Below are 27,100 nucleotides of genomic sequence, written 5' to 3' on the forward strand. Positions count from 1 at the left end.
TGCTTTGCTTCTTAGACTTAACACACCTGAAACTTGCCTACAGCACTTATTCATTGTTGCTCTTATAGTTGTGTAAATTGCTTCCTTGTCCTCATTTGTAAGTCGCTTTGGATAAAAGCATCTGCTAAATGACTAAATGTAAATGTAAAGTATTTAGAAAGTAGAGCTAGAAAGTATTTTCCTATATAAAGAAATTCTAAATTCAGTAAGAAAGTCAAAAACAGATAGATTTCGTAAATAAATAAATAAATAAATAAGCATTTACATACAGAATGACAAACTTAATACACATTTGAAAAAACAGCACCATTGGATTGTTGTTTTCATGCATTAACATGCACCCCTAAGCGGCTCCAGTGATTGGACGCAGGTTGTGTCAATATAAAGTCATTGAAATGAGACACAAATTGCTCTGTAAACAACCCAGGAAAAAAAAAAACGGCACATTAGTCAGCATTATAATGAGGGGAGAACATTACGTTACACATCCCCATAGAGCGCTGTAATGTGCTTGAGTGATTTTTGCCATCTGTTGACAACATTACGCAGGCAGGTAATTTATCAAGGCAAACAGCCGGGCCGCACACACACACAAAAAAAATTAACACATTTATTTATGATCCTGTGTGAATTTGAGCTGTGTAAATACCATTGGTCATATCCAAACAGAGACTCTGCCAAATAACACAAGTGTTGCGGAGAGAGCCACAAATGTAAGAGGCGTTCGGGAGGAATAAACCCTGGATGAGTCTCTAAAGCCTGGATATTGATTGAAGAGATGGGTTATTTTTCACCCAGAAGGGAAACGATGCTGATTTCAGGTTTCTGCTGTTCAGAAAATATGATTACTGACTTCTGCAGCGAGCTTTAGAGGGATATCCATGAGCAAATACAACACTGATGGATTCGGCCACACGCTGGCAACTATAACAACAACAAAATGACCTGATATGACCAGATAAAATGCAGAAAAAGATCTTTGAAGATGTGTTTATGGGCACTTGATGGATTTATGCATCATATGCATTGGCTTTATTAACCCTTGTCTTATGTTGGGTCGTTTTCATCAACTCTGGGCTGAATTCAGTCTTAATTTGGACACCAATTTCTCTGTGTGTCATCAAATGTGATGATCTTTGGTGGCAAATCTTATTTTGATGAATATTTTGGGAAAATGCCTTGAAAATGTTCAAAAACTCAACAATACAAATTGACTCCCCTGTGGTTATGTTGGTGCTGTTTTTGCCCCATTGACCTCCATTATAACCACATTTATTGATTGCAAAGCCATGACAGCATATAATCATGCATTCTTGATTGTTGCTGGTTTTCCCTGTTGGAATGAGCTACAATTTGTCATTTTAACTGTTGCATGAGTATATGGTGTCATGGCTTTCCAATCAATAAATGTGGTTATAATAGAAGTCAATGGAGCAAAAACAACATGGAGCCTCCAACATAACCAAAGAGTGGTACATTTAAACAATGCACAAGGGATTAAAGTATAGTTCACTTAAAACTGAAAATTGTCATTATTTACTGAATGTTTACTTGTTTCTCTCTTCTGTTGAACAAAACAATAAGATATTTTGAAACCTGTAACCATTGACTTCCATAGTATTTGTGTTTCCTTCAATGGAAGTCAATAGTTACTGGTTTGTTACTGTTTTCTAAGTAGTGTTTGACAGGAAAGGGAAACTTATAAAGGTAGGGACCCACTTGAGGCTGAGTAAATGGTGATTAAACACTATTTTGGGTGTACTGTCTCTTTAAATATGCAAATCAAAATTGGATCAGTTCTGTATTTATACAGTCATAATGCATGCATGAAAACTGAACAAAGACAAGGTTAATCCTGATATGTATTGTGATAAACTCTGTCCCATGCAAACATGCCTATTATGCTGTCTAAAAATGATAAAAGAACGATTTAAAGTGCAATCTCAGCATTTATTGGGTAATTGTAGAATACTTCCCCTTTTATTATGTAGTATGCATATAAATATAGGGACATACTTGATGATGTACACTTTCTAGTCAGTTTTTTTATTTCCTCAAATCTGTAAATCTCCCGTAAAGTGCTTTTGAATGTGCATTTTGTTTTTAAACTATATATTTGACGTAATCTCAACTGAAACATAAATAGAGGGCGGGCTGTAAATTAGCTCCTCCCTTTTTTAATTTAGCCAATCAAATCTAGTGCATCACAAGTGTGCTATTAAGAGTTATACTGTGTGTGTGTATATGTGGTGTGGTGTAATGTGTTCATAACACAGTTTGTCTACCATTTTTTTATGTCTTATATCTTATATCTTTTATATTAAGTGAAACCTTAGTTTAAACCCACTTTGGTATGAATAAATGAGAAGTTTAAGCCTCAGCAATAGTGTCTTAAAGGGGACGGGGCTTAAACACTAGTGAGCATTTGATTGGTCAGACTATTTGATGAGAAGCTGAAGTACGAGGTGATGCTAATTAATGTGTTGTTGATGACTTATATGTTTTAAGCTCAGTTTCTTTGCAAAAAAGTTCTGTGGACTTGTGCATATGTGTTATTATGGGGACATGGCACCTGTCAATCATTTCGTGGGTGGGGAAAACCACAGTTCTACTTCACAATGCAGTGGGCCTCAGAGTCACTGGGATTTGGGTCCTATTTTAACGCCAGAATATATTTCAAAAAAGGAAATGTGTTGTGTTTCTATCACGCCAGCATGACAGTGAGCACACAGTTCTGTCTAAACAGCTTACAAAAGAAGACTTTCATCATAGGTGCTCTTTAAAGTCTAGTGGAAACTCTGCAAATGTGCAGTTATTTGTCATTTATGCATTGACCTAACTATCAGATGACCTCTACAGAGTATGTAAACAGTCAGTATTCAGCAGACGGCTGTATTTAAAAATGAACTCCAGCACCAATAAAACAAATATCTAAATGTTAAAACAGCGGAAAAACAGCCTCTTAAAGCCTCCTATAGGACCGACAGAGGATCACTTGGAATTCTGCACACTTCCGGAAGAAGTCTTTCTGGGATCTGCGCATGTTTTATTCCGGATGGAGCGAGTCTCATTTGGTAATATTTGAAAAGGTCAGACGCCGCAGAGCCAGAAAAAGTAAAGTGGAGGTTTTTCTGGAGCAGACGGATCCTCAAGAGCTAAATTAAATGAGAACCATCAGACGAGGCTTGGCGCTGTGTAAAGAAAGAGAGCGGGGGAAATTGTTTTGGAGAGTGAGAGATATATAAATATATATACGAGGACCCACTTTTTCTCCATTTCTCTTCTCATCTCTCCGTCTGAAGAGAGTCCGAGATAGACCACAATATTTCCATTGTTCTGCTTTTCAAAAGAAGAGGCCTTTTTTGCTCTGGGCTGCCTTCAAAAACCTGCAGACTTCTTACCTTTCTTGTTATAAACAGGTCATCGCTGGCTATTATATGAGGAAAAGCTCGGCCAAAGATATTAAACTTAAATCCTTAAGTCATTGATGTGTGACTTTCCGCTTCTGAGCCTCCTGTGGGATAACGTTTATCATCTGATTGAACTGACGGATCTAAAAAGTTTAAAGTCCACTCATTTTCTCCTTAGAGAAGCAGATTTTTAGTAATATTAATAATTATAGCTGATAAGGGTTTAAAAACGTTCCTGCTGTGAACTCTGAGGGCTCTGTCAAACACCCGGTGCAATAAGGTGCAAGACGTGTGTGGTGTGATTTATTGCTGTTTTCAGACCAGCACAGCTGTAATTTTCACATTTTTCTCTACGATGCTTAAGTAGTAAAATCATTTGTGTCACTCTGTGGACTCATGTGTGTGCTGGTCTATAGAGGAGGTGTGTTAAGGCGCATTGCTGGAGCGCTGCTATTCTGAGGAACTGAAATAGACCAACAGCACCATTGACTAACTGAAGCTGCTCTAAACTCCAGCAGAGTGTGTTAGTTATGCACCTTAAACACTCACACACTGCTGAATACACACAGGATGATCAGCAACACACACATATATCTCTACAGATGAACACAATTAAAGGATTAAAATGATCCAGAAATGATGATTTAATATAAACAGCACTGCCTCCATGCCTTCTTCATCTCGGGGGGCTTCTTCAGTTTATTGATGACGATCTGCATCTGTATAATGTGATTATTCTGATCAGTATTATTGATTATCTGCAGATTTATAATAAACACAAGTGTAGATGTGTCCAGCTGTGGGGTTTTGGAGGCGTCTGCATCAGCATATGTGGATAAGAACAGGACGTGTGTTTGGATGTAACTCAGTTTTCTGAGCACACTTCATTATTATTGTTCATTTATTCCTCTGCTGGAGATCAGAACTGAATTTAGAAACAGTTTTGAAGCAAATCTTTGTGTTTAACAAAGGAGATTAAATATGTGGGCTGATGGATGTGTTCAGTGGAGAGAGTTTCCACCATTTCCTCACTCCACCAAAGTAAAGGAGTAAAGTAGAGGAGTAAAGTAAAGAGGCTAAATGGAGGAGGCTCGTTCTTTATCCTCGCGCTGCAGATGCTCTGTTTAACTGTGTTCTCGCTAGTGAAGCATTCAGTTTTTACACTTACAAAATCCACCATGTAAATAGCGAACGCACTATGGAGTGATGCAATTGACTCCTGATTTTTACCATGTTTTCAGATCTTACCATATTCTTACCCTGTTGTTTACTTTAGTCTTTGCCTTTTGTTTTACCAGCTTTCTGGAAACGTTCTTCACCAGATTCAAACATCATCTTGGTCAACTCCTCTCTGCATCTCAAGTCCACTAATATACCTTTCGGGCAAACTGGGAACATCAGAAAAGCAGTCTACATGGAGGTAAGCGGTCAGCTGGTAGCGTCATATCGGCCATATTGTTCATTCAAAGGCAAAATGCATTCATAAGTAGCTCTGTCTACATAATTCATGCTCTCCAGAAATGCATATAGGGATACGTTTTCACAATGAGCCAGTGTTGAACAGTATAATATATATTATCTGCATAATTTAATCCTTTGTTTTTATTGACGTTTACATTTGCATTCAGCAACCACTCACAATCAACACCAGTCTGTCAGAAATCACGCTACAGAAACACAATGCATGTCATGTGACTTAACCAAAGCACATCATTGGCTACACTAAGGTCTTCTCTTTCCAATAAAAATAATCAATGTTGGTCTTAAAGAAACAGTGGCAGGGAAATGAAGATAAACACCATGCCGTAGAGGGATAAGTACAAATTCACAATACATAAAATACTTACATTTTCCCTTGAGAACAGGCTGTAATTTTAAAAATAAATAATAATCAAAAAATAAAAAATTTCTAAATAATCTAAATCAAGTTGACAATATAACCTAGACGGCAATTAAAATAATTCAGAATGTCTAGTTTAGAGTTAAGCTACTTTACAGTTTTCAAAACGACGATATTTTTATCTGTACTCGAAATATCCTTTCAGAGGCTGACACAAATGTTCAAGTCTGAGTGTGCATTAAAAATAAGCAGATATACTGCGCTATTTCCCAGTCGCTTTCCACACGACAGATATGACGGATCCGCCGTATACTTTTGGGAAGCTGTGCAAATCCGTCAGAAGGCTTGTGCACATATTTGTACCGAACACAAAAGGGTTTACTAGATGTCTGATGTCCAGCCGTGGGAGATTATGCAGGGAAATGTGCCGCATATATTGAGGACGTTTCCCCGCAGCACTTAAAAGACATTTACCAGACACGCAAACACACTTTGACTAATGGCAAACTTTGAATATCTGCTTGCTGGCGGTGGGTTTAGCTCTGCTGGAGTTACTGTTGCATTTGTAAAAAAAAAAAAAATGTGTGGATGTCTGCTGACAGATAAACCCGAGCAAATAGAGGCCGTCTTATTGATGAAAGGCATGGCATATCTGGCAGCGAGGTTAAGCCTTTCAGAAATTGAAATCTTAACTGAAATGATAAGTATTCTCTTTATTTTCTTCTGCTTTTGTGTGTGTGTGTGTGTGTGTGTGTGTGTGTGTGTGTGTGTGTGTGTGTGTGTGTGTGTGTCTGTGTGTGTCTGTGTGTGTGTGTGTGTGTGTGTGTGTGTCTGTGTCTGTGTGTGTGTGTGTGTGTGTGTGTGTGTGTGTGTGTGTGTGTGTGTGTGTGTGTGTGTGTGTTTGTGTTTGTGTGTGTGTGTGTGTGTGTGTGTGTGTGTGGTAATCTGCAAAGTGTGTCTTATCATCAACTCCCCCATCCATAAAAATGACACATCATGCCAGACCTAGTTTTACATAACATACAGCTCAGTAATTATGTAAAAGATTGCATGCTTCTTTTCAACACACACACAAGCTAGCACGGCTGCATCTGATGTCCTCTTAAAGTGCACCTCTTATGCAAAATTATAAGGGGTTCAAACACAGTAGTGTGGTAAGAGTGTGTGAATATCTCCAGCCTCTTATAGTAAACAGTAATGAATTGTGTTCGTTATCTTCAGACTTGATAAATAAAACACTTTTATTGACTTTCTCCCTTTGTACGTGTCATCAGAGGAGGAAAGCCCCGCCCACTAGTGTCCATCTCTCCATCTCATTAGCATAAACAGCAGGCCTGAGTGAGAAGCAGCCGTCTGTCCATTAGCCATTAGAGTGTTTGAGCTGCTGAAGATAACGTCAGCATAGACTAAGAGAATTATAGATGTGGAGTTCTAGATGAACAGCAACAGGAGCCACATAGACTGACACTCACACTGAAGCACACATGACCACCTGACCAACACTCACAACACACATACTGCTGCTTTACATCTCATTTGCATTTAAAGCAACAGTCACCAAAACGCCACTGTTAGGATCAAAACATAAGGGGTCAGATTCAGAGAGTCTGGAGTGCATTATCTGTGTGCTATTCTCAGCTCAAACTCATGTTTTACAGCTGTATACAGGGCAGAATCGCTCTCCTTTAAAGTTAAAATGTAAATTTCAATGCAGCCGGAATATTCAATTAAACGACGTCCTTGATGATTTCTAGGCATAGTGACAAAACCAGACCCAGCTCTGTTCGTCTTCTTATTGTGTTTGACTCTTGAATACCTCTTGAGCTGAGTTTACAAGGCCGTGTATAAAGTGTTTACAGCGCTGCCCTGTCAAAAGATGCCTAACCTTGGAAGTGGAGGAGAAGTGCAGAAAAAACAAAACTCTCCACCGACGCTGCGCTGTCGCTGATGCAGATTACTGCCGTCTTTACCTTCTGCTTCCTGGCAGCTTTTGAATTTATTTACAAATTCTCATGCTAACTTATGGAGCCGTTTCTTGTGAAGATGGCGATGATGCATTTAACGATCACCAGCATAATTTTTTTAATTCCAAATGATGTTTAATTGTAATTTACTTGATTTAAATGTCCTATTAATACATGTTGATTTTTTTGTTATTTATTTATTTATTTTTTTCTTTTTTTTCTTTGAGTATCCAGACAAGCATAATAAATTTTATTTTGTTTTGTTTTATTTTATTTTATTTTATTTTATTTTATTACTAAGGGTATCCAGACAAGTGCTATATACATTAATTTAGTTAATTAATTTCCTTTAAATACTTAGACAAGCAAGGAATTTAATTTAATTTAGATTAATTAATTAATTTATTTATTTATTTTATTACTTTGGTACTCAGACTAGTGCGATATTTATTTATTTATTTAATTATATAATTTATTACTTTGGGTACCCAGATTATTATATTATTCTTTTGAGTACTTAGACAAGCAAGGAATTTTATTTTATTTTAATTTAATTTAATATATTTTGTTTTATTTTACTATTTATTTAATTATTTTTTTTTACTTTGAGTACCCTGCCAAGTGCTATATAAATGTACGGAATTATTTAATTTAAATTAATTTAATTTAATTCAATTTAATTTTTAATTTAATTCAATTTAATTATATTTACTTTGATCACCCAGACAAGTGTAAATATAAGGAACTATGTAAATATAAGGAATTATTCTTTTTTTTTTTTATTAATTAATTTATTTATTTTTATTTTTTATATTATTATTTTTATTTTATTTTATTTATTTATTTATTTATTTATTTATTTATTTATTTATTTTTATTTATTTTTTACTTTGAAAACCCAGACACGTGCTATATAAATGTAATAAATTGCCACTACTACTACTATTATTATTATTATTATTATTATTATTATTATTATTATTATTACTATTATCCTTACTATTAAAATTTCAAACAAGGTGTTTCATATGGATCACATGTAAAAAACGTCTCACATATATTTACATGTTATTTGTTCTTCTGCTTTAGATGTTTGGTTTCAAGGTCTCACCAAAACATGAGTTTTGATAATGTATTTAAAGTTCAGCCTATTATAATAGGAAATGCCTAATTTTGTTATTAATTAACAACAGATAACCTGGTCAAAGTGAGTGTTAGTGGTGTTTTCAGTCCTCCACATGCCTCTGCAAACAGATCTGAATCCATAAATAAATAAAGAAGTCACAGATTATATTTTCAGCTCATTAAATATCCTCTTTCACACAGAATATGTAACATTATATAAGTAAAATGATGCAATTTGTGTAAAAAGGACTGCAATATTTCCTCATTTTGCGGTGCTTAACTAAGCTGTTTTCAGTGCATGTGTGGGACTTCTGCTTCATAAGCCAACTTTAAATATCTCTAAGACTGAAAGAAAAGTGCAGTAAATGGTAAAACTTAAATGCTGCAAACTAGTGTTTATGAATATGATGATACTTTTAAAAAGCACAGAAGTACCAATAAGCTGTTTAGAGCATAATAATGGGCTGTTTTTATGCAAGTAAAATAACCAGATGCATTTTTTTTTGTTTTTATTATGAAAAGTAGCTGACAAAAAAAAGAATAATAAAAAAATAAATACATCAAAATAAATAAAACAATTAAATTTTAATCATAATTCCTAAAATGTATATAGTACCTGTCTGCGTAATCAAAGTAAAATAATAATAATAATAATAATAATTATTATTATTCCTTATTTATTTAACAATAAAACAATAATAATAACAATGATGATAATAATGAATGATACCAATAATAATAAATGATACAAAACAAATAAATAATAATGATAATAAATCATACAAAATAAATAAATCCACAATATTAATAATAGTAGTAATAATTCATTGTTTATAAAAAACTTGCCTGTGTACTCAAAGTAAAATAATAATAATAAATGAAAAAATAAATTATTTAATAATAAAACAATAATACAATTTTGATAAAAAATGAATAATAATAATAAAATAAAATAATAATAATAATAAATGATACAAAATAAATTAACTCATAATAATAATGATTATTATTATTATTATTATTATTATTATTCCTTGTTTATAAAACACTTGCCTGTGTACTCAAAGTAAAGTAATAATAATATTAATAATACATGATAAAAAGTATTAATTAATAATAAATAATAATAATAAGGATGATAAAAATAAATAATAATACAAATAATACTAGTAATAATACTAATAATAATTCTTTATGTTTCTTTAGTACTTGTCTGGGTACTGAAAGTAATAAAAAAACTTATAATAAATGATGTTAATAACAAATCAATAATAAGAAATGTATTAATTATATAAACAAATGAATGAATGAATAAATAAATAAATTATACCTTACATTTATATAGTGCTTGTCTGGGTACTCAAAGTAAGAAAAAAAATACTAGTAATAATAATAATAATAATAATAATAATATTTTTAATGATAACAGTAGCTAAATTAGATAAATAATAAAATAAATGCTTCTACATATCTACATATAAACAATCAGATAATTGTTTTCTTGGGGCACAGTCATAAAAGCAGGGGTCATTGCCAGAAAAACAAATCATATTTTAAGACCATATCACTCTTATTTTGGTCAAAATATTTACATTTTCCCAGCTTCTGCAATGGTCGCACACTTTCAGTTTCACTGTCTTTCTGTTTTAAAGGTCCCAGCATGCGTTGTTGACATTATATTATGCATTTTATTTGGAACCTGAGGCATTTAGTGTTGGCTGTGCAATAAAAGGGCAAGTGTTTAATTTTCTCAGTCTTGTATGGTCAGTTCTGCTCCACAAAGCTGGAGTAACTCATGTATACTGGCTTATCTCACATCACAGCCTCTATAATGGCAGTGCAAATGCAGTTTATGTTCATTTTAATTATTTCATATCAGACGCCACACGCAGACTCAGCAGAAACTCAATTAGCAAAACTAAAAGTACAAACAGGAAACTTCCTGGATCTGTTTGACTCCCTCATAGTGTGCAGACGATTCAGACTACCTGAGATTCATTTAAAGTGACCACAAAATCAAAACTGACTGCTCATATGGTGAGCTGTTATTATAAATGATTCATAAGTGTGCATGTAATATATTGTGGCTCTGAAATTGCCCTGAGGTGCACTTTTAGGGCTCCAGGTGCTGTGGTTTCCCCCACAGTCAAAACACATGGCCATACAAGGCCAAATTCTGAGCCGAGCTTCCGAATGTGTCAGCAGAAATTAATACGCATCAGACCAGGCAACGTTTCTCCTATCTTGTATTGTCCAATTTTGGTTATATATATATATATATATATATATATATATATATATATATATATATATATATATATATATATATATATATATATATATATAAAATAATACATTTAAATGTGTAAATATTTATATATTTACATTTTATTTATTTTAGTTATTCATTATTTAAGTTGGAGTTTAAATTTAATGTACAACAAATTATAATGTAATTATATTTAATTGTATTAATTTTATGTAATCATACAGTATAGCCTGAAACCTGTATTTTTTTCTTCTTTTCAGATGAATTTAATTTAGACTTGATTGTATTTTATTTAAACCTGTAGATTGAAACCTGGATTAATATTTACTAAAGTTCCACTTTAGTGTTCTTGAATGTGGACATTGCATTTATTTTTAAATTATTAGTTTTTTTGTTCTTAACCCACAGCTTGATCCTTGTTTTATTTATCTATTTATTTATTTCAGAGCGAGGTCTTCAAAAAAGGCAAAAATGCAGGTTTCATTTCATTTGAGTGGTTTTATAACCAGTGACTTGAAACCCGTATTAAATTTTGATGCTGAAATAACACATTGTGAAACTCTAAAAGCCATTTAAAAACACCTGAGTATCGACTCCTCACACCTACAGCATCCTACATCACGTCAGCAAGTTCACACAGGCAAGCTCCACTCTTTTGAGGGAGAAAATGTAAAAATCGAGTCATATTTATGAGCAGTTCACCTAGAGTTTCACAGGAGAGTGGAGACTGCTCACGTAAGCAAACGTTACGTGTCAAAGCACATGCAGGATCTGTAATTCTGCAGCAGATCTGTGTTTAATGCGTTGTGAGCGTGTGAAAATAACACTGCTGGGAAAATACTTTAAAAACATCATTGAAAATACCACTGATGATAACAAGTTATAGCCAACTGTACAGCTAATATGAATGGAAATATATATATATATATATATACAACAGTTCTGTTGGGTTCTTGAATCTGATTGGCTGATAGCCGTGATATATTTAATATCAGCACCCGTACTGCAGCCAGAGAAAATCTTACCGAAAGCCAATTTTTAGAGATATCAACTTTAAATTTGCAATATAGTTTGTTCAGATATTTAGCCTTGATTTTATGTCAATAATAGGCTAAAACCTGTTTTGTAAAGTGCATATGTTTTATATTAAAATATACATTTATTCTTTTATTTTCATATACATAAAGGCGCAAGAATTGTGCATTATTAAGCTTGTGTGTGTGGGTTTGTGTTCAGTGTGTGTTCATGTTCATGTTCATGCACACAGTCTCGATTAGTGAGGTGCTTCGCCTCCATTTCCTCTGCCTCAGCTACTGAGTGTGTTTTTAAGCCGGTGTTCTGTCGATTTGTCCTGCCTTGTCATATTGTCCTGTCTCCCATTCAATAAGTAGGCAGCTCATTATAATGGCACAACATGCTACCCCTCAGATTTAGCTGCCAGTGTAAATTTTAATGTGGAGTAGTGTGATATGAAGCTGTAATATCACCCTAAACCCCAACCTCAGAACCATTCAAATACAGTGTTGATAGCATAATCTGATGGGTAAAATGTCAGGACACCGGCCCTCAGTAAAGTGTCTGCATTGTTACACGACTGTAACCCGAGCGCTCGCCGGTGTTTGGATAAATGCTGTGTGATTGTTGGACATGAAGGAGAGCGTGGACTCCCACAGTGGATCATTAATCTGAAGAGTTCTGACATTATATGGAGCTCTGAAATCAATATGACGTGTAAATCAAAAATAAATTGCTTTTGCTTTTGTTCACCGTGAGCGATCCTCGCTAATTAATTGCCGAATCGCTTAAAGAAATGAATGACCCTGATTGGACGTGTTTGACACAGTGTGGCCAGGTCTCACAGCAGCTTTTTGGCTCCTTAATTACAGATTCAGGATGAGCAGACAGATTGAGCAGGCTGTTTTTTGGGTGGGAGATGGGGGGGAGTCTCGTTTTTCGGACACAATGTGGCTCCGTTTGTCTGAGCAGAAGATCTGGACACTGATGAGTTCGGCCTTTCAAGATGTTGTGTGGAATTACAGCCAGTGTTTGCTGAAATGAGTAATTAGTGCCTAATTAATCTGCTGTTCTGCTTCAGTTATAGCTCATCTAATGCTGCACATAAACACTGGACATTGACTGTGTGTGTGTGTGTGTGTGTGCATGCATATAAAAGTGCATGCATGTGTGCATGATGCTTTTGTGTTAGGATGTGTGTGTGAATGTGTGTACATCACCTGTGTGTTTGCATGCGTGCTTGTGTGTGCTTGCGTGTGCATGCATATGTGTGCATGTGCGTGTGTGTACGTGACTGCATGCGTGTGCAATGTGTGTTTGTGCATGTGTGTGTGCGTGTATGCACGTGTGTGCGTGTGGGCAGCATGTGTGTACGCAAGTGTGTGTGTGTGTGTGTGTGTGTGTGTGCATGTGTGTGTGCACGTTTACGTGCATGTGTGCGTGCAGTGTGTGTGTGTGTGTGTGCATGTGCATGTCTGTTTGTGCATGTGTATGTATATGTATGTGTGTGCGTGTGTACATGTGTGCGTGTGCATGCATGTGTATGTATATGTATGTATGTGTGTGTGTGTGTGCATGTACATGTCTGTGTGTGCATGTGTATGTATATGTATGTGTGTGCGTGTGCATGTACATGTTTGTGTGTGCATATGTATGTACATGTATGTGTGTGCGTGTGTACATGTGTGCGTGTGCATGCGTGTGTGCGCGCATGCATGCATATGTGTGTGTGAGTGTGTATGTCTGTGTGATTGTGTGTGGTTTATGCGCATGTGTGCGTACAGCATGTGTGTATGTATGTGCATATATGTGTGCATGTATGTGTGTGTGTGTTTGCCTGTGCTTGCATGTACATGCATGCGTGTGTGTGTGCATGACTGCATGTCTTTGTGTATGTGTGTGTTTGTGTGCGCGCATGCAATTAAATGCATCTATGCATGTGTTTGCGTGTGCATGTATGTGTGTTCGTGTGTGTGTTTGTATGCATGTGTTTGTGTGTTTACTTGTGTGTGTGTGTGTGCATTCATGCCTCCAAGTGTGGGTCTGTGCATGTGTGTGTATGTATGCGAACATATGTGTGTGTGTGTGTGTGTGCGCGCGCATGTGTGTGCAACGTGTTTGTGTCCATGTATTTATGTATGTATGTGTGTTCATGTGTGCGCTGGCCTGTGTGTGTTCATACCTGCATGTGTGAGTCTGTGCATGTGTGTGCATGTATGTGTCTGCTTGTGTTTACAGTATGTGTGTGCTTGCATGTGTTTGTGTGTGTATGCGTGCGTGTGTGTGTGTGCGCGTGCACATACTTTGTACAAGTTAACTCTGCAGCATGTTAATGATTATAGAAAACTGCTCAGTTTAATTGTCGGAGCGTAAAAAAACCAACAAAAATAGGCTCAATTATAAGAAGCGTGTAATTATGAGAAATAAAGCTGCAGTTATGAAAGGCAAAGTTGAGAGATGAAGTTCCACTCCTCTTCTCTGTTTCTCTAGTCTTTACTGTGCGGAGGAAACACGCTTGTATAATAATGAGGCCGGTTTGTATAGAAACGTGCTGACGAGAATAGCTTCGCCATTAATTAGCATGAGGCGCAGCGTTATTCCCGCATGGTTAAGTTAGATGTGGGTGGCGAGTGGAGACTCGGGTCTTAATAATCTGAAATAGTGTGTGCAGTGGGTTTACACATGTGCATTTTACTGTAATTTCACACATGAAGAGCATGAAGAGCACTGGCCTGTTCATATCAAGCACCATAACGTAAAGATATCATTCTAGAAATGGATCAGTGTTAGAGAATAGCAGAGTTCACAGCACAGCTACAATGATAGACACAGAGGAGTGATCCGCACTTTCAGAAGCATGTTTCCTAGCTGATGAACACATTTCTAAACATAACAGTTGTGTTAACTAATTCCTGATAACTGATTTATTTTATCTTTGTCATGATGACAGCACACTACATGACAGTAGTCTTGTCTCCTATCCAAGTTTTAGAAACACACATAATAACTGGACTTCTCGCTGATGATTTGGTGTCAGAAGTGTCTCTATGAAGGCCTCTAGATTTTGCTGATTTACATTTACATTTAGTCATTTAGCAGACGCTTTTATCCAAAGCGACTTACAAATGAGGACAAGGAAGCAATTTACACAACTAAGAGCAACAATGAATAAGTGCTGTAGGCAAGTTTAGGTCTGTAAAGTCTAAGAAGGAAAGTATTAGTAGTATTAGTATTTTTTTTACTAATACAGTTAGTGTACAGTTAGTGTGATGTTCAGAGAGGCAATTGCAGATTAGGAAGTGAAGTGGAGACTAAATAGTTGAGTTTTTAGTGGTTTCTTGAAGACAGCGAGTGACTCTGCTGTTCTGATGCAGTTAGGGAGTTCATTCCACCAACTGGGCAGATTGAGCGTGAGCGTTCACGAAAGTGATTTCTTCCCTCTTTGGGATGGAACCACGAGGCGACGTTCATTCACAGAACGCAAGTTTCTGGAGGGCTCATACATCTGCAGAAGTGAGAGCAGATAAGAAGGAGCAAAGCCTGAAGTCACTTTGTAAGCAAACATCAGAGCTTTGAATTTGATGCGAGCAGCAACTGGCAGCCAGTGCAAACGGACTAACAGCGGAGTGACATTTGAGCTCAATAAATCTGATCATGTCTTGATGTTGACTGATTTGATGAGGACAGTGCGGTCTGACTCTGCTCAGACTAAAGTGTCATCATTGAACAGAAATAATGTCCAGTATAGAATATAAAGTCCTGCTGCAGTGGAGACAGAATGAAGATTGTGTCTGACTCCATCATGAGCTTGGAGGACTGCATCCATACATCTCTGACATGACTCACATCACTGATTAATAAAGTCATCTGGAATGAAGAAGAAAGCTTCAGCAGGATCCCAGAGTTCATCAAGAGTCTTTGTGTTCATCTTCAACACCTCCTCCTTCATCAGCTCAATAATGTTGATGTCTGGTGACTAGGCTGGCCAATCCTAGAGCAGCTTGACCTTCAGGAGCTTTGATGTGGAGGCTGAAGTATGAGCAAGAGCGCTATCCTGCAGGAGAATTGTCCCTCTCCTGTGGTTTGTATTGTAATGGGCAGCACAGATGTCTTGATTCCTCAGGCTGTTGATGTTGATCATCCACTCTGGATCATCTTGACTGATTTCTATGAGAATCTTGGTCCATGCTGGTTCCAGTAGGTCTTCTGCAGTATTGGTGATGATTGGGATGGAGATCAACAGATGATCCATCAGAGAAATCCACTTTCTGACAGCTTAAAGTGCCATTTGAAGGCTTAATTAGGTTTATTAGGGTAATTAGGCAAGTCATTGTATAACAGTGGTTTGTTCAGGAGACAATCCAACACAAATATAGCTTAAGGGGGCTAATAATATTGACCTTAAAATGGTCAAAACTAATAAAAGCTGCTTTTATTCTAGCCCAAATAAAAATTTTTGACTTTCTACAGAAGAACAAATATTAGAGGAAATACTGTGAACAACTCCTGAATCTGTTCAACATCATTTGGGAAATATTTGGAAAATAAAAAAAGTATGAGATAAATGACATCAGTAAATAAAAACCAGTTATGATCCATTACTGAATCAATAGCAAATCGTCCTCGTCTGCATTGCGGTGGATTAAGGAAACCATTAGTTTTAACACCCCGATTATATTGATATTAATGTTATCCTGCTTGCTGTGAACGGGCATTTAGATCATATCACAGGAGGAGAACTCTTGGTAAAGATAGTTTTCTGCTGGTTGTTTGCTCTCAGTGTGATGTAAATGCCCCATTGTGATGTAAATGGCGATCTGTTTTATCAGGCAGCACTTATCCCAGAAGTCCGCTGAAATATTTATGTGCATGCAGCATTCTTCAGAAGCTCGCTCTGTGTTCCTTCACGTCTGCAAACACACAGCGCAGAGAGACTCAGAGCTGCCGTGTTTCTGCCTTCACTCATTCATTCTGCTCTCGGTTTATCTGTTTTCGTGTCCTCGGCAGGAAATTAAAAGCCAGATTTCACCCCAAACACAACACACAGACGCCACTGCAAATGCTGGAGCACATGGGCATGATGGAGGAGCGGGTTTAACAGGGTTTTGGTCTTATTTTAAATTGCCACACACACACACACACACACACAGATGAAGTCAAAATTGACCGCCCTCCTAATAATTTTCACTAAAAAATATTTCCTAAATGATGTTGAACAGATTCAGGAGTTGTTCACAGTATTTCCTCTAATATTTGTTTTTCTGGAGAAAGTCTTATTTGTTTTATTTGGGCTAGAATAAAAGCAGTTTTTAATTGTTTTAAAGTCATTTTAGGGTCAATACTATTCGCCCCTTAAACACTGGAGCTCATGAGTCGTTAATAATGAGTTCATAACAATATTAATGTGCCCCTCCAAGTAAAGTCATGACAAAGAGACATTAACAGGAGTTCATGTTATTTACATTTATCTTAAACTAAAATGTTGATCGATATATTAACACACATGCACTAACAAGTAATTAAGGAAGCCTTTATTCACTCATGTTGTAGTTGAAAGTTGCTCTTGATTAGCACTTAACTCATTGTTAATTCATTATAAAGTAACGTTTAATTTTCATATTATTCATTCATTTTCTTTTTAGCTTAGTCCCTTTATTAATCAGGGTTCGCCACAGCAGAATGAACCGCCAACTTATCCAGTATATGTTATACACAGCGGATGCTCTTCCAGCCGCAACCTAGGACTGTAAAACACCCATACACACTCATTCACACGCACATACTCATACACTACGACCAATTTAGTTGATCAGTTCCCCTATAGTGCTTGTGTTTGGTCTGTGGGGGACCCGAAAGAAACCCACACCAACATGGGGAAAACATGCAAACTCCACTCAGAAACACCAACTGACCCAGCCGAGACTCAAACCAGCGGCGTTCCTGCTGTGAGGTGATCGTGCTACCCACTGCACCACCGTGCCACTGTTTAATTTGCATATTAGTACATCATTATTAATGTACTGTTGTTGTAAAGTGTTACTCATGGCGGGCCTGTTAAATGCACGACTGAAGAAACCCAGAAAAGGCATTAGACATTTGGCTCAGCGCTGTAGCTAATCAGTCTGCATGCACCTGTCTGTAATGCATGCTAAATTCTCCGCCTGTTGTGCTCCTGCCTCTCTCTAATCTGCCTGAAACTAAGCTCCTGGAGGCCGCGGTGGCGAGTTCAGACTCTGCATGCCCAATGAACATCTCACCCTCCGCATGTCAGATGCTGAGCGCTTCAGCCACACCTGTGGGCATGGTTTATACGCGTGAAAAGAGAGGTAAATGTCAGGCGCACACTGAAAGCGACGTTATCCTCGGCTAAACTTTCACCTGTTGTCAGGACTCATTTTTCAGGCGTGCTCAGTGGCGCAAACAAAAGCAGACACTTAGTTTATGCGAACAAATGCATTTGTTTATCTCCTGAGTCCTGCCACATGAAAAAAAAATACTATAGTAAAGAAGTTTAATCTGCTTTGGTGATTTTACGTTGTGATGGTAACAACAAAACTATGGTAATTGATCTGTTGTGATGATTCTACAGTTGCTATGGTAACAACAAAACTATAGTAATGGATATGTTGTGGTGTTTCTGCAGTTGCTATGGTAACAACAATACGATGGTAATTGATCTGTTGTGGTGATTCTACAGTTGCTATGGTAACACAACAACTACAATATCATAAACAAATGACCCCCTCATTACCAATGTTGTCAGTGCTATAACATATACAGTATAATACACTGTACTATAGTAAGTATGGTTTAAAACAATATGTACTATAAATTACTTTTTTTATATTATTATTTATGTGGCAATACAGGTGTGTTTGGACAAAAAAAACCTTTATACACACACACACACACACACACACACACACACACACACACACACACACACATATAAACCATGTTGTTTTTTAACAGGTTGTATATTTTTATACACACACACACACACACACACACACACACACACATATATATATATATATATATATATATATATATATATTATACTACATAACAGCACATTTTACTGTACTAAAGCTAATGTATAAAGCTAATGAATGTTTATGCTATAGCATACTGTATTTTAAATATAGTGAACGTTAATGGTTACTATAGTATACTTTAGTTATTGCTACAGTAAACTGTGGTGTATTGTAATATAATATAGCAAATAGTTGTTGATAACCGCACACTTGGGTCATTGATGTCACTATGGTTGTTGTGTTTTCATAGCAGCTGTAGAATCACCACAACAGATTAATTACTATAGTTATTGTGTTTCTATAGCAACTTAAGAAACAGCACAACAGATCAATTGCCATATAGTATTTGTTGTTTCCATGGCAACTGTAGGATCACCACAACAGATCAAATAGTATAGTTGTTCTGTTTCCACAGCAATGGTAGAATTACCACAACTGATCAGTTACTATAGTTGTTGTGTTACCATAGCAACTGTAGAATCACCACAACAGATTAAAGTATTTTCGTTTAGTATATATATGACTATAGTATTGATTGTTTATTAATGAGGTTGTTAGTATGGTTTCAGTGGGAATTTTTTGTTAAATAAGATGTTGATATTCACTCGACCCAGCGCAGCCTGTAGTTTTGATATTCTATTAACTTTTTTTTTTTTTTTATGTCCGAGCTTTTACTAAAGGATAAGGTCATTCTGATCTCCAAGAGTGCCAAAACAATTCTCCCTGCTTCAATTAATTCTTAAATGTCATTTGAGCGTGAGAGACAGAGAACTGTGCTTTATGATGGCGACTTTGAACTTTAAATGCCATCAAAAACCTCACACACATATTTGTCTATTGTATCTCAGCCAAAGTTACGGCCGGTTTAAGAGGGTTGTAATGGTTTGACCTCTGTATTAAAGAGCACCACAGGAGCCAGGCTTTCTTCAGTTACAGATTATTACAGCATGATCCTCATAAGAGGTAAACATCACGGTTTTAACTGAATGAGCCTCATGGGCTGTTGACTTTAACATCTAGCGGATCGTAAAAGAATAATGGGGGGTAGTAATATTGACCTTAGCAGTAGATTTTATTTAAAAATATATATTTGATGTTTTGTATTTTGTAAGACTAGAGAAGATTAGATACTCCTTTCAAAGACGTAACAGAACATTTGTCAATATTTGGAATGCCCTTTCTTCTTATGTTAAAACTCTCCAGGTGGATCTAGACCGATCACTGTAGCCCTTGACAATAATAGTACATCAGTTATAATCTTTCATTACTCCAATTGTAACATTGAGATTATTGCATAGATGTAGACATCTGCCTTGCATTACTTATGTAATTTGGTTTTATTTTTTTTATTATTTTCATTTAGTTTATATATTTTTTATTATTATTATTTGTATTCATATATATATATATATTTATTTAATCATTTATTTTTATATATATATATATATATATATATATATATATATATATATATATATATATATATATATATATATATATATATATATATTATTATTTCTATAAGGGTTGTTTGATTGTTTGTAAAATGGATATATATATATACATACACACAAACATATATATATATATATATATATATATATATATATATATATATATATATATATATATATATATATATATATATATGTTTTATTTTATTTTATTATATATTTTAATATTTAGATAAGACTTTTAGATTAGATTCCCTAACCCTAAAATGCACCCACATTTCTAGAATGAGTCAGATATTGTAATGTTATAATTCTACATGAAGTACAGTTGGTTATTTATAGCCCTTTATGTTATTATTATTACATGTAGTGAAATATAAAATAAATCAGACGTGTGACCTTGTTATTTCAGTGTTATCTGTAGCTCAGACAGCTTCATTAAACAAACACTGCTGAAAAACATCTCTTTATTTTCTCTTTATTATCAATAATCTGCTGTTTTGTTGCTGTATCTATTATGAGTTCATCAAATCCTATGAAGCTGGTTAATAGTGATTTTACAGATTCTAACATCACTGTAAACCGCAGTTTCACTGCTTCAATATGACCCATGTAATTATATTTTTATAAGGCCAGTAATTATAAAAGTCTATTGAAATGGAGTGTATGAATGAAATGAAATCACTATGCTCAGATGGATGAATGTGTTTTACTTCAACCTTTGACAAGTTCACATTTATTAACATTTGATCGTTGCTTTCCTACTCTTATTTTCTGCATAGACTTTCGCTGTAAAAATACTTTCACAGACATATTGCCTGAACAATATTTACAGAAGCACTTTTAAGATGAATGCAGACAAAAATATTTAGCACTTTTATTAAAAAGTTAATTGATTAATTTGAGAAATAATTGGCAAACGCAGCAAAACAAATGCTGGCTGCACACAAACATATGTGCATTCTTTAATTCTCCTCCTGCGTTTGTTTGCAGTGTGAAGAGTGTGCTGCTTTTTTTTGTCTTTTGCTCTGAAATGAAGCACTTTGCAAGCTTCATTTACTCAGTGTAAAGTACATTAAACAGCTTCATAGAATATAGACATGCATGGTTTATTGGCATTCAGCCTAAAAATAACAAGGTACGGTTCTAGAATGTATAGTAGAAAAACAAAAACATATTATAATACCACATTAAACAGGATAATAATTGAGCTGATTTACATACATTTAAAACAAAATAAATAAAAACTTAAATATTTACTTAAATATTTAGTGCAAGTAGAGTAAAAGTATCTATTATAAATATTACTCAAAGTATGACTGAAAAGTAATGTAGTAGTGTAGTGAGTAGAGAGTATTACGTTGTTTGGGGATTTGTGCATGTGTGTGTAAACGTAACATTCTGTAGTGCATTTACTTATTGCCCAGCAGGCACACAACATCATGACACGTTAATATTAGGTTAGACATAGATTGTGATGTCAGGTGACCAAAATTCAATGTCTAGCCAGCATCTTAGGACACTGTTATTTTGATCACCAATAATGATGTCATTTTAAGTTGATATATGGTTGATTTTAGGTTGTGTTGAGAAGTGACCAAAATCCATCGTTGAGCTAACATCTTAAACTAACATCATGTTGACGACAAAGTTGACATTTATTGCTCAGGTATGGCAACCAAAATCCAACATCTGATAGACATCATAGTGGTAATGCCCACACAAGCTGTAACATCATTAAACGTTGATATTTGGTTATTTTAGGTTGGATGTTGGACATTGGCCTGACTTTGAGTTTTGATTTTCCAAACAAAATGCCCAATTTGAAAACCCCAATAAGTTTGTGTCACATGACCTTCTTCCTATTGAAAAAACAAAAGTTGGATCCAAGATGGCCGACTTTAAAATGGCCACCATGGTCACCACCCGTCTTGAAAAGTTTGCCCCCTCACATATACTAATGTGCCACAAACAGGACGTTAATATCACCAACCATTCCCATTTTATTAAGGTGCATCCATATAAATGGCCCACCCTGTACAGTAACCCAGTGAACAAGAACATGCGTTTAAGGTCTGTTTTCTTTAAAAATCACTTGTCTTCACTGACTAGTTGATATTCGATATAAAGTGGGTCTCAGATTGTTCAAGAAGCACTGCATTAAATTACATCTCTTCACGCCATGTCTTTAAAATATAAACATTTATTTTACACTTGAACATTTAAATGAATGCTGAAGTCTATTGAACCGATTGTATTTTAGTTACATTACAGCATCGATGCTGTCAAATGAACTGTATCAAATTGGAAAAAAATGTCACATTAACTGTTCGCCGGTAGGAGGAAAAACACTAGCTGTGCATTTACCCTATTCAAGTCATTTAATGTAGAATGATTCAATCGCACTGCAGTATTCACAGAAAAAATACCATAGTATTTCATGTGGGTTTGCAACTTTTTAATCCAATAGATATGAGATTTGACCCATGAGATAAACAGCACATGTGTCTGTCAACTCAAACCATCTCCATCTGTGTGTTTATGAGCCAGTTTTAAGTGTTTTATATGAAGAATATCACATTCAGATTTTCTCCACACTGAAAAAATGGAACCTGCCACATTATCGTGGTGAAGGGGTTTGAAAGCCTGAGTGATCCTGAGAGCTATGTTGTTGGGGGCTAATTCTCTTGGTAGGGTCACAGCAGAAAGGTATTAGGTGACAGGTCAGACTAAGTGCAGTTTAAAAACCCTTTATGAGCGCAAAAAAATCCAGGACCGTGAAGTCGCCTGCTATGGATTAGCCTGGGCCCCACCATGGAGCCAGGCCTGGGGTTGTGGCTTGTATGAACCTGGCCAGGCTCAACCTGAAGGAGCCACCTGGGACCATCCTCTTGCAGGCCCACCACCTGCAAGGCGAGCTGTAAGGGGATAGTGCATTGTGGAATAGGTGGTGGTCGAAGCTTAGGACCATGACGACCCAATCGTCAGGCACAGAAACTGACTCTTGGCACCCTGGACACCCACTTGTGCAAAATGTGTGGGCCCACCCACAAGAGTTGAAGCTGGCCACCCCAGAAGTGAAGACCCGAGGGTTGGTACTAGGGGTACTATGTCTCGAGGCTGGCCTGGGAACACCTAGGGTTCCCCCAGAGATGCTAGTGGAAGTGTCTGGGGAGAGAAAAGTGTGGGGTTCTGAGAATGAATGAATGAATGAATAAATTAATGAATGAATGAATGAAAAAAAAGGATTCATTACATTTACTAAATGTTTTTAAGGTAAGTGGTTGCAAGCAATTTGTATTGGCTGGATTTAAGCAAACAACTGAAGTTGAACATTACTAAATTTAATTTGTTTGTATAATTTCAGCCCATTATACATTATTTGCAACCACTACATTGCAACCATTACATTACATTACATTACAAAAAAATTGTAAACCACTGAATGACTTTTGTCAGTGCACAGCAGCTCATCATGTGTCCTCGCTCTTTCCCAGCGTCAAACTACACATATTATCCTACATCATTTTTTTCTTCAATATTTCAATTACGTTGCGTCAATATAGCGCCCTTCAGAATAATGCAGACACGTCTCTAATTGGCGAGGACTCATCAGTTTAGTGTTTACCAGTAATGAAGTGCACTTGGAAGGCCGGCACACTTATCACTTATTCCATCTTATCTTCATTAAGCCAATCTATCAACAATCAAAGGCATATGTACTTATGAGATGCCAGGAAACTGGTTTTCTCTTCTTTTTGCATGAATTTTCATGAATTTACTAGGGCAGTGACTGATCACAGTAATACACTAATATAGACTCAAACTCTTTACTAGTGATGGTTAGTTGGTAAGGAAGTTAAATGAGGAGACTAATATATGGCATATATTTGCTGTAGAGTATTGAAGAGCACCTATTGTGGAAACATCAGTTTTATATGGGCTGTGTGTCAGCAGTGTGTGAATATCTCGAGCCTATAGTGGTCAACATGAATTAATTGTGTTTGTTTATAATGCCACACTATGGATAAAGCCTAAAAGGGTCAGTTTCAGAGAGTTAGAAGACATTTTCTGTGTGCTACTTTCTGCTGAAATTGAAGCAAACACACTCTACAGACAGCAGAGACGCATTTCACATCTTGCAAAAAGAGGAATATCAGGTCAACTTTAATGCTAATTCAATGTGATGGTTCAATTCTACAATATATGAAATGCTTTATTGTTGTAACCCACTGTTGAGGTAGTGTTTAGTTAAAAGGTGTTAAATTTCATTTAAATAAATGAACCCAACATAGGGTTTTGTCTATAACTGACCCCAAAATTGGGTTTTGACAGCACAGAAATCTTTAAGAGTATATTTTTAGTTGAGTTCTTAGATGTATGGATTAAATTTAATTAGATCCGCAATTAAATTACTGTATATATTTCAGCCAAAAGGGTTGGGGTTTGTGATGCAAGATTTGAGTTTAAACAACCCAGCATTTATTAAAGTGAATATTTGATTTTAGTATTTAATAAACAGAAACCTAAAATGAAAGTTTCATTAGAATAAAAAATACTAAAATCTTGTTTTTTCTTGTGACATCAGATTATTCTGCTTACCCCACTGGCAAACTGAAAATCTGGTATCAGTTTATTTTTATTTTTATTGAATGTAAGTTGCATTGCATCTGCATGCCAACTAACTCTCATTAGATTATCAGTAGACTGTTAGGTTGGGGTTAGGGTTAGTGTAAGTTGACATGTACTTGTAAAGTTTTTTATAGTCAGTTAAATGTCTGATTATGCTACTAATACTGTAATGAGAATTAATTGACCTGTAGTTGCAAACTTTTAGTTAACAAAATGTGCAATAGAGACCATCAGAATAAAGCCTTACTAATTATTTTGCTGGTTTTAAGCAAAAGCACACTTTATTTTGGTGTATCTTTTCTCAAAACAAGAAGATTTTTTGCTTGAACATGCTTCATTTAAGATTTTTTAGATATCTGCACTAGAAACAAAACTAAAAAAATCCAATTACAATCGCAGTGTAGTGCGAAGTTGTTGTTTTTACCGGATAGTTAGGGATCTAGGCAGGCCACCATATTAATCAGATAGACAGGCCTAAGTTGTTGATGATGACTGGCAGACAGTTTACTGAAACTAATAATTAAGTGTTGAAATCAAACAATATTGGAGTAAAGGTCAAGGTCCCATAATGCAATTCAAAAGCATGCATAATAATAATAAAGGTTGCATGATGGCTCGGTGATGAGCACTGTGGCCTCACAGCAGGAAGGTTTGAGTGCCAGCTGGGTTGCATGTTCTCTCCGTGTTGGTTTGGGTTTCCTCCGAGTGCTCTGGTTTCCCGCACAGTCCAAACACATGCGCTATAGGGGAAATGATGAACCACATTGGCCGTAGTGTGTGTGTGAATGAGTGTGTGGGTGTTTCCCAGTGTTTGAAGTACATCCGCTGCGTAAAACATATGCTGGAATAGTTGTCGGTTCATTCCCTGATAAACACGGTACTAAGCTGAAAGGAAAAGGAATGAATGAATATGAGTGGATCTCACAATGCACGGAGCTGCTGATGTACGGCTGTTGTGTACAGTGTGGTTCAGCATCCAGACGCAGACTCTGCTCACCTTTATGCTGCGCTGCCGTCTGTTGATTATTCCCCTCATACAATGGCATTAATTAACGGCAGATTTGCTGTTAGTGACACGATGTTGAGGATGGAGGGCAGTTTGTGATTGCGCTGCAGATGCTGTGGTGTTCAGACAGATGGTGTGTCGTGTTGATTATACAGCAGCGTTCACTGATGATCACTGTTGATTCCAGGCGCTCGCAGAAACCTGATTGAGACGTGACACACCATGCAAACCAGAACACCGTGTGGGAATATGCAGGAGCAGGTTTATAATAATGCACCTGTGTGTGTGTGTGTGTGTGTGTGTGTGTGTGTGTGTGTGTGTGTGTGTGTGTGTGTGTGTGTGTGTGTGTGTGTGCATCTGAATTGTCAGTTGTAATGAATCAACCCATCACCATCGGCTCATGGCTCCATTACACAAGACATGTTTAAAGGTCATCAGCATCCTAAATTTTTGGCTCATTGGTGAGCACTGTCGGTGACGCAATGGGTAGCAAAATCGCCTCACAGCAAAAAGGTTGCTGGTTTGAGCCCCGGCTGGGTCAGTTGACATTTCCGGGTGGAGTTTGCATGTCCTCCTCATGTTCGTGTGGGTTTTCTCCAGTTGCTCCAGTCCAGACACATGCAGTACAGGTGAATTGAATAAGCTAGAGTATGTGAGTGTGTGCAAGAGGGTTTGGGTGTTTCCCATTGTTGGGTTGCGGCTGGAAGGGTATCCGCTGCTTAAAAACGTGCTCGATAAGTTGGCGTTTCATTCCGCTGTGTTGGCCCGTGATAAATCAGGCACTAAGCTGAAGGAAAGTGAATGAATGGAGTCGTGCAGTGCAGTAAATACTGACATTACCCTTGTGATTTCTATTTTTTTACATGGCCTTCTGCTTCAAATCTCTGTTTTTGAGGAGAATGGGGGGCACATACTTTTGCATGTTATACTTTAAATGCGGATATATTCTTCTCTGATGGTCAAGATCAGCTCCTTCATTTGTCTCCAGGAGATTGCATTGCATTTCCCATCAGAAGTGCTCTTGGATGTTTGTTGTACAGCTTGAGAAAGGAAGGAAGGAAGGGTCAATAACACTGGCCTTTATTTATTTCTTTCAGATATGGTTTCTCTGGCAGCCGCTCTGCCTGTGTGTTTTTATCATGACCTTTTCCTGGTTAAACAAGGACACTTCAATATCAATTCTGCCACCAACAAACTGCAGATGAAATTATGACACGCACCGGCATGATGAATGGAGCTGTTTACATATTTTCTTTGATTCCGATTTTACAGCCAAGGACACTTTGCTTTCTGCTTTATTTTATTCCCACACCTGTAATGTTTTCTCTCATTTGATGAAACAATGAGTG

General features: G+C 36.3%; 1 protein-coding gene and 1 long non-coding RNA gene across 3 annotated transcripts in view; one reads left to right on the forward strand and one right to left on the reverse strand.

The window, feature by feature from the left end:
- LOC141380799 (uncharacterized) overlaps positions 1 to 27,100 on the forward strand; it is a 146,788-nt gene that overhangs the window by 18,968 nt on the left and 100,720 nt on the right. For both annotated transcript variants that reach the window (XR_012399638.1, XM_073941352.1), the window contains exon 3: positions 4,709 to 4,830. Coding sequence is in view for 1 of the 2 variants with exons in the window: in XM_073941352.1 (XP_073797453.1) it covers positions 4,825 to 4,830 (6 nt within the window). In the remaining variant the exon portion in view is untranslated. The remainder of the gene's footprint in view (positions 1 to 4,708; positions 4,831 to 27,100) is intronic.
- LOC141380801 (uncharacterized) overlaps positions 14,878 to 27,100 on the reverse strand; it is a 198,830-nt gene continuing 186,607 nt past the window's right edge. The window contains exon 2 of the long non-coding RNA XR_012399641.1: positions 14,878 to 15,321. This is a non-coding gene — a long non-coding RNA (uncharacterized lncRNA). The remainder of the gene's footprint in view (positions 15,322 to 27,100) is intronic.

The sequence above is a fragment of the Danio rerio genome, chromosome 24 (assembly GCF_049306965.1).
Source record: "Danio rerio strain Tuebingen ecotype United States chromosome 24, GRCz12tu, whole genome shotgun sequence".
Lineage (NCBI taxonomy): Eukaryota > Metazoa > Chordata > Actinopteri > Cypriniformes > Danionidae > Danio > Danio rerio.